General features: G+C 45.5%; 2 protein-coding genes across 2 annotated transcripts in view; both read left to right on the forward strand.

Moving 5' to 3' along the window:
- CDH1 (cadherin 1) overlaps window positions 1–14,328 on the forward strand; it is a 100,569-nt gene extending 86,241 nt beyond the window's left edge. The window contains 5 exon segments of the mRNA NM_001133902.1: window positions 776–1,000; window positions 2,179–2,406; window positions 6,973–7,103; window positions 8,454–8,597; window positions 12,078–14,328. Coding sequence (NP_001127374.1) covers window positions 776–1,000; window positions 2,179–2,406; window positions 6,973–7,103; window positions 8,454–8,597; window positions 12,078–12,287 — 938 coding nt within the window. The 3' untranslated portion in view covers window positions 12,288–14,328.
- LOC112129431 (ferritin light chain-like) lies at window positions 1,212–2,170 on the forward strand (the record flags this gene model as incomplete). The annotated part of the gene is made up of 1 exon (XM_054535073.1): window positions 1,212–2,170. A coding segment is annotated over one exon (711 nt), but the record flags the coding sequence as incomplete, so codon positions are not given.
- Window positions 14,329–21,009: the final 6,681 nt, after the last annotated feature.

Raw genomic sequence — 21,009 nt, forward strand, 5'->3', positions numbered from 1 at the left:
GAGGCTAAGATGGGAGGATCACTTGAGCCCAAGAGTTCAAGACCAGCCTGGGCGACGTGATAAGACCCCCTCTCTACAAAAAAAAATTTTAAAACTAGCCAAGCATGGTGGCATGCGCCTGTAGTCTCAGCTACTAGGGAGGCAGAGGTGGGAGATTAAGCCCAGGAGGTAGAGGCTGCAGTGAGCTGTGTTCATGCCGCTGCATTCCAGCCTGGGTGACAAAGTGAGACCCTGCCTCAAAAAAAAAAAAAAAAAGAAAAGTGTATATGAACTCCCCAATCTATTTTGAAAACCAATTTGCAGAGACTTCAAAAGACCCAACTCATCCCCTTTGATTTTAAGCTTCTAGTCAGGCTTAAAATTAAAATAAATAAAAAGACTCAATGCTTTGTTAATGACCTCGAATGGCAGGAAAGTGCAGAAAAAGGAGAACTAGGGAAACAACAGGCAGGCAATAGGACTTCTTGGAGTAGTTAAAATTCAGTGAATGAATAACGATATGTGAAGAAGGAGGAATGTGTTCTTGGTGTGAGGAATAACTTGAATAATTGTTATCAAGATGGGAATGAGCTGTCTGTATAAAACGGCCAGAGACCTGCCCACCTGGGAGTGGAGGTCCTTTGGGAATGGTGGGACAGGAGGTTCTGCGGGTGGAGTGGGGCCTGGTGAGGGACCACTGAAGAGCCAGGACAAGATCTAGACTTGGTCTGGTGGAAGGCAATGGGGATTCATTACTGTTGCCAAGCTGCCACATTTCCTGTGTATTTTCTCTTAGGTTCTCCAGTTGCTACTGGAACAGGGACACTTCTGCTGATCCTGTCTGATGTGAATGACAATGCCCCCATACCAGAACCTCGAACTCTATTCTTCTGTGAGAGGAATCCAAAGCCTCAGGTCATAAACATCATTGATGCAGACCTTCCTCCCAATACATCTCCCTTCACAGCAGAACTAACACACGGGGCGAGTGCCAACTGGACCATTCAGTACAACGACCCAAGTGGGTACCTGAGTTTTATTTTGGCAACTTTGCTCCAACTGCCATGCTTCCCTTCCCCCAGATTCCCACCTTTCAATTTCCCTTCTCAACTTCTAGATGTCACCCCTTCCATTGATACTTGCTTCCTTGTCACTTCTGTCTTTGAGGCCTTGCTCCAAAGGTCTTTTTCCTTTCCTGGTACCTAACTTTGTAGCATGCTACCCAGTAATCTAAAACCCAAGCAGGGCTTCCTCTCCCAGCCTCTAGCCACCCTCCACTCCCCTCTCCACTTGCAACCTCCAGGACCATCTTCTCTGCTACCTCCTGCTCCTGGGACCAAACAACACCATTTTTGTGGTTAGCTCCTTCTTGCCAACCAATCGTGAGCTCCCAGATTCATCAGAACTATTCTACCGAGGTGGAGGCAGCTGTCAACTGCCTGGTCAATTTGCATACGTGGGCTTCCTACACCTACTTCTCTCTGGGCTTCTATTTCCGCCATGACGATGTGGATCTGGAAGGTGTGCACCACTTCTTCCACAAATTGGCCAAGGAGAAGCACAAGGGCGCTGAGTGTCCCTTGAAAATGCAAAACCAGTGTGGCGGCCGCACTGTCTTCCAGGACATCCAGAAGCTGTGTCAAGATGAATGGGGTAAAACCTTGGGTGCGATGGAAGTCACTCTGGCCCTGGAGAAGAACCTGAACTGGGCCCTTTTGGATCTTCATGCCTTGGGTTCCGCCTGCACAGACCCCCATATCTGTGACTTCCTGGAGAGCCACTTCCTAGATGAAAAAGTGAAACTCATCAAGAAGATAGGTGACCACCTGACCAACCTTCACAGGCTGGCCGGCCTCCAGGCCGGGCTGGGCAAAAAGGGTCACCCTCAGGCACACAGGAGACTACCAAACCCAGCGACATCTGAAGAGCCCTGCTGTGCCTAAGCCTCTCCCTCCAGCCACTAGGCAGCTTTTTTAAACCAACTCTAGAGCCCTCTCCCAAGCCTTAGACCAAATGGAAATAAAGCTTTTTACAGCAAAGAAGAAAAAAGAAAAAAAGTACATACCTAAATAAAACCCAAGCAGCTCTGCTCTCTTCACTCAGCTTGCGAGTATCTTTAGTTCACTAGCAATTTTATTCTGGAATGAGCTTTTTATTTTCCTCCCTGGTCTCATCATTTCTTTTTATTACTTTCTCCAGCCCAAGAATCTATCATTTTGAAGCCGAAGATGGCCTTAGAGGTGGGTGACTACAAAATCAATCTCAAGCTCATGGATAACCAGAATAAAGACCAAGTGACCACCTTAGAGGTCAGCGTGTGTGACTGTGAAGGGGTCGCCGGCGTCTGTAAGAAGGCACAGCCTATCGAAGCAGGATTGCAAATTCCTGCCATTCTGGGGATTCTTGGAGGAATTCTTGCTTTGCTAAGTAAGTCCAGCTGGCAAGTGACTCAGCCTTTGACTTAAAAAAATGGAGGAGATTTATTTCCTGGAAATGATTTTTATTCTTATATTAGTAAGGATATAGGTTAGCTGATGTAGGAAAGAGACTCCCAAGTTATGCTAGCCTCCGTAAAATAGAAGTTTGTCTCTTACTGAACATTTCAGAGGTAAATGGTCTAAGATGGGAAGGCCATGAAGTCAACAGGGGACCCAGGTTTCTTCTACCTTGTTTCTTTTCATCCTTCAAGACAGTGCATCCCAAGCTTGAGTACATACAAATCATCTGGGCCTCTTTTTAAACTGGGAAATCTGATCCAGGAGGTCTGGCGTAGGACTACAGATTCTGCATTTCTTTTTTTTTCTTTTTTTTTTTTTTGAGACGGAGTTTTGCTCTTGTTGCCGAGGCTGGAGTGCAATGGTGCGATCTCAGCTCACTGCAACCTCCGCCTAACGGGTTCAAGCGATTCTCCCGTCTCAGCCTCCTAAGTAGCTGGGACTATGGGCATGTGCCACCATGCCCAGCTAATTTTGTATTTTTAGTAGAGACGGGGTTTCTCCATATTGGTTAGGCTGGTCTCGGACCCCCAACCTCAGGTGATTCACCCGCCTCAGCCTCCCAAAGTGCTGGGATTACAGGCTTGAGCCACTGCACCTGGCCAGATTCTACATTTCTAACCAGCTCCCAGGGGTTACTGATGTTGCAGTTCCTTAGACCATAGGCAGAGTAGCAAGACCTTGGGGGCTGCCCTCATCAGCGTGGTCTAAGCTAGCCAGCTCACCACCACTACCTCTACATTCCATCCTAGATAGGGGAAGGGGATAAGAGAGGAAGTGGAGGTCAAATGACTGGAAGTTGCATATATCACCTCCACTTATATACCATTGGCCCAAACACAGCCACATCTAGCTGCAAGGGAGCCTGGAAGCTTCTACTTACAATTGAAAATTGATGTGGAGTAGGGGTGGAGTGTAGGGTGAGCAGTGAGTGTCAATGACTGAAATGATAAAGGAGAAAAAGGATGCTGAGGAAAATTGGCAGTTTCTGCCATAGTCCTTAAACCTGTTTCCGTTGGAGCCCACCTGGAGTGAGCCCTAGGGGTGACACAGGTGCTGTTATGGTCAAGGTAAATACTTTTATCATTTACACACAGGGAGAAAATACTGAATCTATTAAAGGAATAAATTAGCTATGAAAACAGACTATGTGCATCAAAAGACAAAGTATCCATATGGAGGAGTGCACTACATCAGAACTCTGGTAGGGCTTTAAACATGTGAATGATAGAAGAGCAAGCAAATGATTCTCAAAGCAAATGAGAGCAAGTCAATTAGAAACCTTTGACCAGGTATGGTGGCTTACTCTTTGGGAGACCAAGGCGGGAGGATTGCTTGAAGCAAGGAGTTTGACACCAGCCTGGGCAACAAAGCAAGACTCTGTCTCTACAAAATTAAAAATATATTTTTTTTTATTTAAAAAATTTTTTTAAAGAAATGTTTAAAGATCATATATAATTAGTGACCGCAAGGGGTGGTCCAGCTCACGAATGCCTTTGTAGTCAGTGTAGTCAGAAAAGGCTGTTAATTGAGTCTTAAGGACAGTTTTGTGGAAGATGTAAGTGGTTAGGCCACAGGGGCCGGTAGAATTTCAACAGGCAAATGGGTATTCAGGAAGGTTCCCCTCCTAGCAAAGCACAGCAGAGGCTTGAGGAGACTCCTAGGAGGGCAGAGACCAGGCCAAGCTGGTGGGAATGGAAAAAGAATTTTGGAGGGAGCAGTGGGACCAAATCTAGGGTTTTCAATTTAGATTGAGCATGGGTGCCATTGATCCTGCTGCTGCTGCCTCAGTGGACTCCAGGAGAGGGTGCCTTTCAACCTTCCAGAAATGTCTGCTGGGCATCCCATTTGTTTCTGCCCCCTCCTGGTGTCCTCCCAAAGTTGAAGAAAAGGATAGTACTGTTGAGAATTGAGCAAACCTTCTGGACTTTCATCCTGCCAGGCTTTACACGGCTTTATTGTGCCATGAGATTAGGTTAATTCATCATTGTCTTGGGCAGGGTAACACAAGCCCTGCCTGCCCACTTCCTAGTCAAATTACATTTCAGTGGCCTGGTCTTGCTTTTGGTGTAGTGGTTACTGACTAGTACATTCATTCTAAAGGGAATCTTTTTTTTCTTCTTCTTCTTCTTTTCTCTTTTTTTTTTTTTTTTTTTTTTTGAGGCAAAGTCTCGTTCTGTGGGCCTGGCTGGAGTGCAGTGGAGTGATCTCAGATCTCAGCTCACTGCAGCCTTGACTTCTGGGGCTCAGGTGATCCTGCTACCTCAGCCCCCTGGATGGCTGGGACCACAGGCATGAGCCACCACACCCAGCTAATTTTTTAATATTTTTTTGTAGAAACAGTATTTCCTCATGTTGCCCAGGCTGGTCTCAAACTCCTGGTCTCAACCAGTACTCCTGCCTTGGCCTCCCAAAATGTTGGGATTGTAGGCATGAGCCACTGCACCCAGCCAGGGAATCTTAAAGATTGTAGTTATACTCGAAATATTTTTTAAAAAATAGGATTACCTAAATTTGCTATGGGTATGTATTTTTTTAGACACTGGGGGTAGGGATTCCCACGTAGAATAGCATTTAAAACAGAGACAATGCCAGAGTTCAGATGTTCAATTTCTTGTATTTTTAGCTTCTATTATTATTTTTTCTTTCTTTATTAGAGATGGGTTCTCACTATGTTACTCACACTGGTCTCAAACTCTTGAGCTCAAGTGATCCTCCCACCTTGGTCTCCCAAAGTGCTGGGATTACAGGTGTGAGCCACTCCACCGGCCAATTTCTTGTTTCTTAAGGGCAAAAATGTGCTAGAGGCTGGGCACGGTGGCTCACGTCTATAATCCCAACACTTTGGGAAGCTGAGGTGGCAGGATTGCTTGAACTTAGGTTTCAAGATCAGCCTGGGCAACATAGCAAGACCCCATCTCTATTAAAAAAAAAAATTACTAGAGAGATACCAGGAGATCTGAAGCTTTTCATGTTTTCCGCCAATGTTTGATTGCTTACTCTGTGCCAGGCTTTTTCTCAGAGCCTGTGGATACTGGGCTTCTGGCATAGCTGATAAGAGGCGTCTTTTTGGAAACGGTAAACTGCCTCTTGCTCTGCATGGTTAGGGACTGTGTAGCTCCTATAGTCTTGTTCAGTGCTGTCTCCCTGTGCAGCCAATTCAGGGTTCTTGTTGATGAATCATGGACAAGGGAGTTATGTTGTTTATCTCGATAAGGTTTCTGGCATTTTTCTGATTTCAGAAATAGGTAGTTGAGGTACACCTGAGAAATCTTTTCCCCAAGTTTATGCAACCTCCTGTTTAAAGATTATGCTTCAGCCGGGTGTGGTGGCTCACGCCTGTAATCTCAGCACTTTGGGAGGCCCAGGTGGGTGGATCACTTGAGGTCAGGAGTTTGAGACCAGCCTGGGCAACATAGTGAAACCCTGTCTCTACTAAAAATACAAAAATTAGCTGGGCATGGTGGCAGGCACTTGTAGTTCCACCTACTTGGGAGGCTGAGGCAGGAGAATCGCTTGAACCCAGGAGGTGGTGGTTGCAGTGAGCTGAGATTGCGCCACTACACTCCAGCCTGGGCAACAGAGTAAGACTGTGTCTCAAAATAATAATAATAATAAATAAATAAAGATTATGCTTCATAGGGTACAGTATATAGGTACTTGGGCACCCATAGATAGAAAACACATGGAATCTTTTTTTTTTTCATTCACAGTGAATAATATATATATATTTTAAGTTAAGTGGTTTCTTTCTGGCTGCTTTAGAGAATTTTTTTTTAAGTTAAATGTTAATTGTATATATCCTAGAAATAATCCCAAGATCAAATGTAACCCTTGTGTTAAGCCTTGGAAGTTCAATAGATTTTAAAGCTTGCTTATATGATTCTATCTTAAGAGAAAATAAGAACATACCAGGCAATTTTATAGTCTCTGTCCCACTCCCCATAGCTGATTATGTATCAATCACATTTGGGCTAACCTAGGAGCCCTGCTCACAAACCTTCAATGGCTCCAACTCAGAATCAAAGCCAAAGTCCTCGTAGTGGCCCATATGTCCCTCCCGCCCTGCTTGCCCCTCTGAACTCTTCTCCATGTCTTTTCCCCTCATGCACCCTGCTACAGCCATGCTGGCCTCCTCACCTTCCCTCCATCACACCAAACATGCTCCTGCCTCAGGACCTCTGCCCTTACTGTTTCCTCTGCCTGGAACACTTTCCCCCAGATTTGGGAAAATGACAGTGATTGAGTTTAAAACCCACCTGAAACTTAAGGACCATGGTTGAATTCACATATCACTGTCTACTATGTTGTACTGTACATACCAACTTCAGAGATGTGAGTGTCACGTGGATTGACATCTTCAAGTGTACTGAAGGCAGCTGGTGGCTGTCTAACTACCCCCTGTCTGGTATGAGGGGTGTTCTGTGATAGCTGCTGCTTCTGGCCTTCTTTATCTCTGGCTCTCAACACTTGCTCTCTCTCTCCCCCACCATCCCAGTTCTGATTCTGCTGCTCCTGCTGTTTCTTCGGAGGAGAGCGGTGGTCAAAGAGCCCTTACTGCCCCCAGAGGATGACACCCGGGACAACGTTTATTACTATGATGAAGAAGGAGGCGGAGAAGAGGACCAGGTGGGTTTTTAAAACCTTGGTAGCTCAATGGTGATCTCTTTATTCGGAAGAAGCAATGATTAGTAAGAGGTAGGCATTTGAAACAACTCTGAATCACTTTGGATATTATCTTTTTAAGGCCTTACCCAAGAAAGTAGACATTGTCATTGACCATCATCATCATCATCACATCATCACCAACACAGCTAACATTTATTGATCGCATACTGTTCTGCACCTCAATGAGCGAGCTGAGGCACAGAGAAGCTCAGTAACTTGGCTAAGGTCACACAGCTAGGAAGCAACAGAGCCAAATGGTCTGTCTCAGAGCCTGCACTCCTCATTGCCATTCTCTGGACATGAACTTCAGCCAGATTCTCTTTGACATAGAACAACCGGTCTGCTTTGTTTCTCTTGAGTTTTTAGCTAGGCCAAACTCCTTTTTGTCATTGTTATACCTTTAGTCCCTCTGTATTTCCTGATTTTGGAGATGATCTCAACATCTTACCCTAGAGTTGTCCAGGGAACTGTTCGGTGTCTTGGAGAGTCTACTTATTATAGAAAGGGAACCATGGGGGTCTATTACAGAGTCCTGCTTTTGTCTGAGGCCACAGAGTGAGGCTCAATTTACTGAGCTCCATACAACATACAGAGGTGGGTGTACAGAGAAAAATATTGTTCTAGATTTCAGGCACTTGTAAGTCTAGCTGGGGGATACCAGATATATGGTATCAGTGAGCAATAGAGCAACCAATCCCAGAATCTCAGCGGCACACAACGTGCGTGTCTTTCTCATGTACTGTGGGGTAGCTGGGGCAACTGCTGGTCTCATCTAAGCTCATGAGAATCTGTAGGATGGCTGGGGCTCAGCAGATTTAGGCAGAGTTTAGCTGAATGGCTCTAACCTGCAAATTGTGTCCAGGTCTGTTCCATGCAAGTCTCATCTTTGTACCAGAAGCTGGTGCCTTTCAGACCTCTGCCTGTGTCACATGTTACTGTCCCATTAGCTAAGCAAGTCACACAACAAAGCCCCAAATCGATGGATGTATACTTTTCTCACAAGCTGGGGTTGGGAGGGAGTGAATATTTGCCAAACAGTGATTTAATCATCATGTCCTATGAAAATTAGTAAGGCACACAGCGTATATCTGGATCCACACATGCTACTCACAATCCTTTGGGCTATGTTTTTTTCCAGTACTATTTGGGAGACTTTTAGCTTGAAAACTGTCATTTTGCATTAAACTGGTAAAGATCATACAGTTGGCAGTGAAGGCATCATCCAACCGTAATCTATAAACTGAACATAGCCCTGTGTATATGACTGTTTCTTTCTTACTCTTCATTATACTTCAACCTTTTTCTCCAAAGGACTTTGACTTGAGCCAGTTGCACAGGGGCCTGGACGCTCGGCCTGAAGTGACTCGTAATGATGTCGCGCCAACACTCATGAGTGTCCCCCGGTACCTTCCCCGCCCTGCCAATCCTGATGAAATTGGAAATTTTATTGATGAAGTAAGTAATCCACGTGGAAAGCCAAAGCACGGCTCATCTCTAAACTCAGGAGGAGTTGTGTCGAAAATGAGAAAAAGTCTTTAGATTCTTTCCTTTACTATGTTTTCAGCTTGCCTGAGCCCTGAGCCCTGTTTTCCTTTTTTTTTTTTTGAGACGAAGTTTCGCTCTTGTTGCCCAGGCTGGAGTGCAACAGCGCAATCTTTGCTCACCACAACCTCCGCCCGGGTTCAAGCGATTCTCCTGCCTCAGCCTCCCAAGTAGCTGGGATTACAGGCATGTGCCACCACACTCGGCTAATTTTGTATTTTTAGTAGAGACAGGATTTCTCCATGTTGGTCGGGCTGGTCTCTAACTCCTGACCTCAGGTGATCCACCCACCTCGGCCTCCCAAAGTGCTGGCATTACAGGTGTGAGCCACCGCACCTGGCGGCCTGTTTTTCTTAATCTGTGTCTCATCTGAATTTTGGATCTAATCGTGCTTCAAATTGCAAAGTCCATGTGGCAAAACCAAGAATTGCCTGAAAGGATTTAGTAGATCTAGAAATGAAACTAGGAAGATTCTAAGTAAATTTCATTTTAGTTTCACTAATGGAATTTACTTCCCTTGTCTCCCACTGCTGGTTGGGATACAATGATAAATGTACATGACAAGCCTACCTGAGGATTAGAAAAATAGAATCTGTATTGTATATGTCAGAAATGCATTCAGCTCTTAAATACAAGATGCTGAAACAGATGGGAGTAGATTTACCTCTTACAAATAGAAAGTTGGGGTGAGCAGTCTAGGCTGGTGCATCAGGCTGTTCCATGTTTCTGCTCCATCATCTTAGCATGTAGACCCTTCTTCTCAGGCTTGTCGTCTCATGATCACAAGATGGCTGCCACCCTTCCAGATCTTAAGTCTGTATTCCAGTCAGGAAAAAGTATGAAGAACAAAGCAGAGGACAAAAGTCTTTCTTCTAGCAAACTGTCTTCTTATTCAACAAGGGAGTTGCCAACCAGTTATTGGCCAGAACTATCAGAAGGTTGTGCCTGTCTGCAAGGGACAATAACAAGGCATTAAATTAATTAGCTTAGGATAAGATGAGAAAGAACCCAGTAAAGAAATAGTCCAGCAGGATCTGTTTCCTTAAGTTATGTTCTCTATTAACTTGCTTGGTTACTGGAATGATTTTCTGGGCTTGTCTGATGGTCCAGTGGCCCTCGGTGAGTCTTCATGGTGAGGTCTGTGTTTGCTTTAGCTTTCTTTTTTTTTTTTTTTTTTTTTTTTTGAGACAGAGTCTCGCTCTGTCGCCCAGGCTGGAGTGCAGTGGTGCAGTCTCAGCTCACTGCAAGCTCCACCTCCCAGGTTCACACCATTCTCCTGCCTCAGCCTCCCGAGTAGGTGGGACTGCAGGCGCCTGCCACCAAGCCCAGCTATTTTTTTTGTTTGTTTGTTTGTTTTGTATTTTTAGTAGAGACAGGGTTTTACCATGTTAACCAGATGGTCTCGATCTCCTGACCTCAGGTGATCTGCCTGCCTTGGCCTCCCAAAGTGCTGGGATTACAGGCGTGGGCCACCGCGCCCGGCCTGCTTTAGCTTTCTATGGGAGCTGTCACTGAGGACTGTGAGGCACTGCAGGGTTAGAAGTGACCAAGCCACATTCATTTTAGCCACTGGAAAAAAACAAGAAACAGGAAGAAACCAGTTTAACCACGTCTTTTATTCATTTATTTATTTATTTTTATTTTTATTTTCATTTTTTGAGACAGTTTCACTCTTGTCGCCCAGGCTGGAGTACAGTGGCGTGATCTTGGCTCACTGCAACCTCTGCCTCCTAGATTTAAGCGATTCTCCTGCCTCAGTTCTCCCAAGTAGCTGGGATTACAGGCACCACTACCACACCCAGCTAATTTTTGTATTTTTAGTACAGATGGGGTTTCATCATATTGGCCAGTCTGGTCTCAAACTCCTGACCTCAGGTGATCTGCCTACCTCGGCCTCCCAAAGTACTGGGATTATGGGCGTGAGCCACCGCTCCTGGCTACAGAGCCCTTTTAGGTACATCTGGATTCAGGCCTTTCCTCCATTCACACTCATTTGCAAGTCATCACTTGTATTTGCAGTTTTTATTTAAACTATAAAAATAGTATGCTAAAAAAGAACAAGATCATGTCCTTTGCGGGAGCAAGATCATGGGTGGAGCTGGAGGCCATTATCCTTAGCAAACTAATGCAGGAACAGAAAACCAAATACCCCATGTTCTCACTTGTATGTGGGAGCTGAATGATGAGAACTCATGGACACGAAGAAGAGAACAACAGACACTGGGGTTTGCTTGAGGGAGGAGGAAGGGAGGAGGGAGAGGAGCAGAAAAGATAACTATTGGGTACTGGGCTAAATAACTGGGTGATGAAATAATCTGTACAACAAACCCCCAGGACGTGAGTTTACCATTTGTTACCTATATAACAAACCTTCACATGTACTCCCAAATCTAAAAGTTTTTTTTTTTTAAGTATGCTTGCTATTTAAAAAATATAAATTATGGTGTGGGGGTACACACCTGTAATCCCAGCTACTCAGGAGGCTGAGGCAGGAGAATCGCTTGAACCCGGGAGGCGGAGGATGCAGTGAGCCAAGATCATGCCATTGCACTCTAGCCTTGGTGACAGAGCAAGACTTGAGACTCCATCTCAAAATAAATAAATATACTTTATTTATTTCATAAAATGAAAATATATAAAGAAAAGGCTGGGTGCAGTGGCTCACGCCTGTAATCCTAGCACTTTGGGAGGCCAAGGCAGGTGGATCATCTGATGCCAGGAGTTGGAGACCAGCCTGGCCAACATGGTGAAACCCCGTTTTTACTAAAAATACAAAAATTAGCCAGGCATGGTGGCGCATGCCTGTAGACCCAGCTACTTGGGAGGCTGAGACAGGAGAATCGCTTGAACCTGGGAGGCGGATGTTGCAGTGAGCCAAAATCACGCCATTGCACTCCAGCCTGAGTGACAAGAATGAAACTCTGTCTCCAAAAAAAAGAAAAAGAAAATACAAGTCCTTCCTTAATTCCCACATCCCCACTCCCCAGATTTAACTGTTAAGCATTTGGCATTCATCCTTCCAGGCCTTTCTGGGTGGAAATGCAGCCTGCATGCACCAGTATGCAAAGTTTCCAGCTCTGCCCATCCCAGCTGGTGGTGTGGCAGACCCACTCTGATTTGTGGGGACTCCATCCTGACTGGTCGGTGCTTGCATCTCTCCTGCCTACATATAACTTACCATTTTACTTTCTCTTTCCATCAACAACATATCCTGTGCATCTGCATCTTTCCATGACAATGTGTATAAATGTACGTTGTTGGTGTTCACTGCTCCGTGGTGTGCCACAGTCTGGGTGCATTGTCATACCTTACATATTGCTAGACTTCTTGCCCCAGATGACAGGTGTGCCCTTCCTTTCACTAAAAGATCCTTTTGTCCCCTTTCTTCTTTAGAACCTGAAGGCGGCTGATACTGACCCCACAGCCCCGCCTTATGATTCTCTGCTCGTGTTTGACTATGAAGGAAGCGGTTCCGAAGCTGCTAGTCTGAGCTCCCTGAACTCCTCAGAGTCAGACAAAGACCAGGACTATGACTACTTGAACGAATGGGGCAATCGCTTCAAGAAGCTGGCAGACATGTACGGAGGCGGCGAGGACGACTAGGGGACTCAAGAGAGGCGGGCCCTAGACCAGTGTGCTGGGAAATGCAGAAATCATGTTGCTGGTGGTTTTTCAGCTCCCTTCCCTTGAGATGAGTTTCTGGGAAAAAAAGAGACTGGTCAGTGATGCAGTTAGTATAGCTTTATACTCTTTCCACTTTATAGCTCTAATCAGTGTGTGTTAGAAAAGTTTTGACTTCTTTCTTAAAGCTTTTTTTTTTCTTTTCCCATCACTCTTTACATGGTGGTGATGTCCAAAAGCTACCCAAATTTTAATATTCCAGAAGAACAACTTCAGCATCAGAAGGTTCACCCAGCACCTTGCAGATTTTCTTAAGGAATTTTGTCTCACTTTTAAAAAGACGAGGAGAAGTCAGCTACTCTAGTTCTGTTGTTTTGTGTATATAATTTTTAAAAAAAAAATTTGTGTGCTCCTGCTCATTGCTACACTGGTGTGTCCCTCTGCATTTTTTTTTTTTTTTTTTTTTTTAAGACAGGGTCTCATTCTATCAGCCAGGCTGGAGTGCAGTGGTGCAATCACAGCTCACTGCAGCCTTGTCTTCCCAGGCTCAAGCAATCCTTGTACCTCAGACTCCCAAGTAGCTGGGACCACAGGCATGCACCACTACGCATGACTAATTTTTTAAATATTTGAGATGGGGTCTCCCTATGTTACCCAGGCTGGACTTAAACTCCTGGGCTCAAGTGATCCTCCCATCTTGGCCTCCCAGAGTATTGGGATTACAGGCATGAGCCACTGCACCTGCCCAGCTCCCCAACTCCCTGCCATTTTTTAAGATACAGTTTCGCTCCATCACCCAGGCCTGGGATGCAGTGATGTCATCATAGCTCACTGTAACCTCAAACTCTGGGGCTCAAGCAATTCTCCCACCAGCCTCCTTTTTATTTTTTTGTACAGATGGGGTCTTGCTATGTTGCCCATGCTGGTCTTAAACTCCTGGCCTCAAGCAATCCTCCTGTCTTGGCCCCCCAAAGTGCTGGGATTGTGGGCATGAGCTGCCTCCATGTTTTAATATCTATTCTCACTCCTGAATTCAGTTGCTTTGCCCAAGATAGGAGTTCTCCGATGCAGAAATTATTGGGCCCTTTTAGGGTAAGAAGCTCGTGTCTTCGTCTGGGCACATCTTGACTAGGTATTGTCTAATCTGAAGACCTTTAATGGCTTCCCTCTTTCATCTCCTGAGTATGTAACTTGCAATGGGCCTCTATCCAGTGACTTGTTCTGAGTAAGTGTGTTCGTTAATGTTTATTTAGCTCTGAAGCAAGAGTGATATACTCCAGGACTTAGAATAGTGCCTAAAGTGCTGCAGCCAAAGACAGAGCGGAACTATGAAAAGTGGGCTTGGAGATGGCAGGAGAGCTTGTCTTTGAGCCTGGCAATTTAGCAAACTGATGCTGAGGATGATTGAGGTGGGTCTACCTCATCTCTGAAAATTCTGGAAGGAATGGAGGAGTCTCAACATGTGTTTCTGACACAGGATCCGTGGTTTGTACTCAAAGCCCAGAATCCCCAAGTGCCTGCTTTTGATGATGTCTACAGAAAATGCTGGCTGAGCTGAACACATTTGCCCGATTCCAGATGTGCATAGAAAACTGAGAATATTCGAAATTCCAAATTTTTTTCTTAGGAGCAAGAAGAAAATGTGGCCCTAAAGGGGGTTAGTTGAGGGGTAGGGGTAGAGAGGATCTTGATTTGGCTCTCTGTTTATTTAAATGTGAATTTCAACTTTTGACAATTGAAGAAAAGACTTTTGTTGAAATAGCTTTACTGTTTCTCAAGTGTTTTGGAGAAAAAAATCAACCCTGCAATCACTTTTTGGAATTGTCTTGATTTTTCGGCAGTTCAAGCTATATCAAATATAGTTCTGTGTAGAGAATGTCACTGTAGTTTTGAGTGTATACATGTGTGGGTGCTGATAATTGTGTATTTTCTTTGGGGGTGGAAAAGGAAAACAATTCAAGCTGAGAAAAGTATTCTCAAAGATGCATTTTTATAAATTTTATTAAAGAATTTTGTTAAACCATTGTCAAATTTGTTTTATTTGATTCCACCACATTTCCAGGCAAGAGAAAAGATGCATGGAGATGGCCTCAGTCAAAACGTGGAGAAAGAGGCCGGGCGCGGTGGCTCACGCCTGTAATCTCAGCACTTTGGGAGGCCGAGGCAGGTAGATCACTTGAGCTCAGGAGTTTGAGACCAGCCTGGGCAACATAGTGAAACCCCGTCTCCACAAAAACACAAAAATTAGCTGGGCGTGGTGGCGCGCTCCTGTAGTCCCAGCTACTCGGGAGGCTGAGGCATGAGATTCACTTGAACTCAGGAGGCAGAGGTTGCAGTGAGCCGAGATTGTGCCACTGCACTTCAGCCTAGGTGACAGAGGAGACTCCATCTCAAAAAATAAAAAAAATTTTTATAAACTTCATGCTGAAGTGACTTCTCCAGAAGTTTCTGTCATTCTACTGGACGCAACATGGGAGAAACTGCATTCACACGGTAACTTTATTTGAACAGTGTCCATCCATGTGGCATGTGATGAAACCAATAAAATTCCCATGTCCATGGGACTGTGGGCCGAGCTGAAGGATGGGACAGAGCAAAGTTTCAAACGACGTTCTCGGGGTCAGCAAGTGAATACAGGCCAGTGGTTCTCTGCTGGAGAAGAATGTGGCCCCCTTCTCCATGTGACATTTTGCAATTTCTGGAGTACCTGGGGAGGTGGTCCTGTCATCACATCAGGGCCAGGGATGCTGCTAAACATCCCTGCACAGGACAGTTCCTCACAACAAAGAATTATCCAGCACAAAATGTCAGCCACTGTTAAGAAATCCTAGTGTAAGCCTAAAACTTTTCTCTGTTGAAGGGGTATGACTTTTTTCTTTGGGTAATTTTTTATTGTGGTAAAATACAACATAAAATTCATGATTTTAGCCCTTTTGTTAAATTTTGAGACAGGGTCTCACTCTGTCACCCAGGCTGGAGTGCAGTGGCACACTGCAGCCTCAATCTCCCAGTCACAAATGATCCTCCTCTCTCAGCCTCCCTAGTAGCTGGGACTACAGGTGTTGCACCACTACACCCAGCTAATTTTTAAAATTGTTTTGTAGAGACAGGGATCTCGCTATGCTGCACAGGCTGGTCTTGAACTCCCGGGCTCAAGTCATCTGCCCTCCTTTGCCTCCCAAAGTACTGGGATTACAGGAGTCAGCCACCTTGTTGGCCTCATTGTAGCCATGTTTAAGTATACAGTTCAATGACATTAAGTATATTCAAATTGTGTTGCAACCATCACCACTATCTTCAGAACTTTTTCATCATCCCAGACAAACTCTGTACCCATTTATTTCAACTGTTTTTTAAGTGTACAATTCAGTGGTATTAAGTACATTCAAAATATTGTATAACCATCAGCTCTGGTGTTAGAACTTTTTCATCATTCCAAATAAATTTTGTATCTAGTGGGCAATAACTCTCCATTCCTGCCTCTCCCCATCCCCTCCTAATCTCTATTCTACTTTCCATGTATGTAGACTCCTTTAATCATCCTTTTGCATCTGGCTTTTTTTTTTTTTTTTTTTTTTGAGGTGGAGTCTTGCTCTGTCGCCCAAGCTGGAGTGCAGTGGCACGATCTCTGCTCCCTGCAAGCTCCACCTCCTGAGTTCACGCCATTCTCCTGCCTCAGCTTCCCGAGTAGCTGGGACTACAGGCGCCTGTTACCACGCCCGGCTTATTTATTTATTTATTTATTTATTTATTTTTGGTATTTTTAGTAGAGATGGGTTTCACCGTGTTAGCCAGGATGGTCTCCATCTCCTGACCTCGTGATCCGCCTGCCTCAACCTCCCAAAGTGCTGGGATTACAGGCGTGAGCCACTGCACCCGCCCTTACTTTTTATTTTATTTTTTGAGACAAGATTCTGCTCTGTTACCCAGGCTAAAGTGCAGTGGCGCGATCTTGGCTCACTGCAACCTCCACTTCCCGGGTTCAAGAAATTCTCCTGCCTCAGCCTCCCGAGTAGCTGGGATTACAGGTGCTCACCGCTATGCCCGGCTAATTTTTGTATTTTTAGTACAGACAGGGTTTCACCATGTTGCCCAGGCTGGTCTCCAACTCCTGACCTCAAGTGATCCACCCACCTTGGCCTCCCAAATTGCTGGGATTATAGGCATGAGCTGCCGCGCCTGGCCTGCAGTGAAAAAAAGATATTTTGGGGCCGGGCTTGGTGGCTTGCGCCTGTAATCCCAGCACTTTGGGAGGCCAAGGCGGGTGGGTCACGATGTCAGGAGATGGAGACCATCCTGGCTAACACGGTGAAACCCCGTCTCTACTAAAATACAAAAAATTAGCCGAGCATGGTGGCGGGTGCCTGTAGTCCCAGCAACTCAGGAGGCTGAGGCAGGAGAATGGCATGAATCCGGAAGCCAGAGCTTTCAGTGAGCAGAGATTGTGCCACTGCACTCAAGCCTGGGCAACAGAGCGAGACTCTGTCTCAAAAATAAATATATAATATATAAATATATAAAAATATGTATTTTATATATATATATGGATCCTTTTATCCGTTTTTGAATTGTGTTGTTTGCTGTTGAGTTTTAAAAATATATATTCTGGAAATTAATCCCTTATCAGATACCTGATTTCTTCACATCCTCCCCAGCACTTGTTCACTTGTTTTGTTTTTTTCTATGTATTTTATAATATTTTTTAATTTTTTTTATTTATTTTGAGATGGGGTCTTGCTCTGTCACCCAGGCTGGAATGCAGTGGTGCCACCTTGGCTCACTGCAACCTCCGCCTCCCGGGTTCAAGTGATTCTCCTGCCTCAGCCTCCCTAGTAGCTGGGATTACAGGTATGCACCACCATGCCCAGCTAATTTTTTTGAATTTTTGTAGAGATGGGGTTTCATCATGTTGCCCAGGCTGGTCTCGAACTCCTGACCTCAAGTGATCCACCCTCCTTGGTCTCCCAAAGTGCTGGAATTACAGACGTGAGGCGGGCACCTGTAATCCCAGCTACTCAGGAGGCTGAGAGGGGAGAATCGCTTGAACCCCGGAGGCTGAGGTTGCAGTGAGCAGAGATCGCGCCACTGCACTCCAGCCTGGTTACAGAGCGAGACTCCATCTCCAAAACAAAACAAAAATTAAATAGTTTACAGAGCACCTACTATGTGCGAGGGTCTGTACCAGCAAGGAAATTTTGGTTTTTTTGGAACACAGTCTCCCTCTGTCACCCAAGCTGGAGTGAAATGGCGTGAACACGGCTCACTGCAGCCTCGACCTCACGGGTTCAAGCAATCCTCCCACCCTACTTCCCAAGAACCTGGGACAACAGGCATGTGCCACCACGCCCGCTAAGTTATATATTTTTTACAGAGTTGGCATTTCACCATGTTGCCGAGGCTGGAAATTTTAACCTCTGAAAAAGTCTGTGGTGAAGGCAGTTGCCCCCAGCGAGGGTCTGGAAGCACAGGAGACCTGGGGAACAGCTCCTCTGTTCTTTTGCTGGTTCATTAGATGCCAAGACACTAGAGTTGTGCTGTCTGAGTTCAAATCCTGATTCTGTCCTTTCCAGCTATGAGCTTAGATAAGTGACCTGACCTTTCTATGCCTCAGTGTCTTCATCTCTAAAATGAGGGTAATTGGGCCGGGTGCGGTGGCTCACGCCTGTAATCCCAGCACTTTGGGAGGCCGAGGTGGGCAGATCACCTGAGGTCAGGAGTTCAAGACCAGCCTGGCCGACTTAGTGAAACCTTGTCTATACTAAAAATACAAAAATTATCTGGGCTTGTTGGCATGGCCTGTAGTCCTGGCTACTTGGGAGGCTGAAGCAGGAGAATCACTTGAACCCGGGAGGCGGAGGTTGCAGTGAGCCAAGATCCCATCACTGCACTCCAGCCTGGGCGACAGAGACAGACTCTGTCTCAAAAAAAAAGAGAGTAATTGTATTTGCTTTATAGTGTTTTGAGCACTAAATGAGTTGATATATACAAAGCATTTAGAGTGCAGTGGCATGATCTCAGTTCACTGCAACCTCCGCCTCCCAGGTTCACGTGATTCCCCTGCCTCAGCCTCCTGAGTAGCTGGGATTACAGGCGTGCCCCACCACACCAGGCTAATTTTTGTATTTTTAGTAGAGACAAGATTTAACCTTGTAAGTTATGCTGGTCTCGAACTCCTGACCTCGGGTTATTTGCCCACCTCAGCCTTCCAAAGTGCTGGGATAACAGGTGTGAGCCACCGCGCCCAGTCGTACTTCTGTGTTTTAACAAAGCTGCCAAGAGCAAACCAAGGAAGGGGCTACCAGAATTCAAGTCCTATAAACTAAAATTCCATAAGCTTAAATACAAAATTCTACAGAAACAGGGTACTTAAAGCACATCTGAATAATTTGATGCTGGGAGAAGCCTGAGCATGTTTCTTCCTCTTTAGACAAGGGCCAATTTATGCTACAGCCTCGTGGACCCAGGCACTCCTCCAATATCCTATCACACATATTAAAATACACCCAGTGTTCCACATGGGATATATTACTTTGCTGTAAGAATTTTTATGGGATCTTATGACATTGCTTTTGAAATTATGCATGACAATTTGTGTTGGCTCAGCCCACAGAGCCTAAGAGATAAAAACAGAAGAGATGTCTAGGTCTTGTAATACTTTGGGATAAAGGATTCTCAGCTCTGAATATCCTGTAATCATCTTTTGTAAATCCCACACCAGTACTGCCCTTAGGCTCAGGCCTGGTAGTCTCCTGGCCCTGGGCCCATGCTTGAGAAGCTCCATCTGGCCACCTCCACCATGCCCCCTACCCTGGGCAAGAAATCTGCCAGGCCTGGGGGACTTGCCCATCCAAATCTCCAAATCCTCACCCTCCTCCAAGACCACACTCCATGTTCTTTTTTTGTTTGTTTTTTGAGACAGAGTCTCAGTCTGTCGCCCAGGCTGGAGTGCTGTGGCGCGATCTCGGCTCACTCCTGGGTTCAAGCGATTCTCCTGCCTCAGCCTCCTGAGCAGCTAGGATTACAGGTGCGCACCACCACACCTGGCTAATTTTTGTATCTTTAGTAGAGATGGGGTTTCACCATGTTGGTCAGGCTGGTCTCAAACTCCTGACCTGGCTAATTTTTGTATTTATTTTATAGAGATAGGGTCTCCCTATGTTGCCCAGCCTGGTGTCAAACTCCTGGGCAAAAGAAATCCTCCCACCTCAGCCTCCCAAAGTGCTGGGATTACAGGCATAAGCCACCACACCTGGCCCAGAGTCTGGATTCTGAGGTCCTGGAATTCCCCGCCCAACCATCCCAGGACTTCTTCTAGGGCTTTGCAGGACTCTTCCCTGGGTCTGCCCTCTGGATGGTGCACTGTGCTCCCCGTCTGAAGTTTTGTTTTGTTTTTTATTTTTTTGAGACAAAATCTCCCTTTGTCACCAGGCTGGAGTGTAGTGATGTGATCTCGGTTCACTGCAACCTCCGCCTCCCAGGTTCAAGCGATTCTCCTGCCTCAGCCTCCCGAGTAGCTGGGACTATAGGCGTACACCACTATGCCCAGTGAATTTTTGTATTTTTAGTAGAGATGGGGTTTCACCATGTCGGCCAGGATGGTCTCGATCTCTTGACCTTGTGATCTATCCATCTCAGCCGCCCAAGTGCTGGGATTACAGGTGTGAGCCACTGCGCCCGGCCCCCATCTGCAGTTCTAGACCCAGAGGGGCCAAATGGTAGATGCTTTGTGGAAGGGATGGGCTGTGGGGCGTGGACAGAATCTGAATGTGCAGGGCTGTGGGTGCCCACACGTCTAAGTGCCCAGCCTTCATGGTGCAGGATGGAGATGCTGGTGAGAAGAAAAATGGGTCAGACCAGAGGAATGACCCCTTATCCATTGTGGAGCTCTGAGACAGTCTGAGAATTCTGAATTCAAACTTGATAGAATTTTCAAGGTAGGAGGATAGAAAATATTTTATTTAACAATCTCTTTGCTTGATTTCTAACATTGAAATATTTAGACTGACGGTGTGCGGGCCTTTACTTGTATTTTTGCACCAAACCCCTCAAGCCTTTCCCACACAATGCTTTACCCCCGTCTCACTAAATGTTTAACATCTCAAAATACTTTTAAAATTTTTTATTTCCCAAATGAACCTGTGCCCATACACAATGGAGAAAACATTATCTAATGACAAAGCCCGGAAAGGAATACACAAAATAAAAAGAGCACGGTGGCAATTTTGTAGGTCATTTATTTCCCATTCAAAAATATTTTTAAGGCCAGACTCAGTGGCTCACGCCTGTAATTTCAATATTTTGGAAGGTCGAAGTGGGCAAATAGCTTGAGCTCAGGAGTTTGAGACCAGCCTGGGTGACGTGGTGAAACGCCATCTCTACAAAAATTAGCCGGGTATGGTGGCATGCATCTGTAATCCCAGCTACTTGGGAGGCTGAGGCGGGAGGATCACTTGAGGCCAGGAGTTTGAGACAAGTCTGGGCAACATAGAGACTATCTCTAAAAAAAAAATTTTAGCGTTTTTCCCTCTCAGGTCCTGCATTCCAAAATGACAAAGAAAAGAAGAAACAAGAGTCATGCCAAAAAAGGTAATAGCTATGCGCAACTTATTCTCGCCCAAGGACCGGACCATTAAGAAGTTTGTCCTTTGGGCCGGGCGCGGTGGCTCACGCCTGTAATCCTAGCACTTTGGGAGGCCCAGGTGGG

The sequence above is a fragment of the Pongo abelii genome, chromosome 18 (genome assembly GCF_028885655.2).
Source record: "Pongo abelii isolate AG06213 chromosome 18, NHGRI_mPonAbe1-v2.0_pri, whole genome shotgun sequence".
In the NCBI taxonomy this organism is placed as follows: domain Eukaryota; kingdom Metazoa; phylum Chordata; class Mammalia; order Primates; family Hominidae; genus Pongo; species Pongo abelii.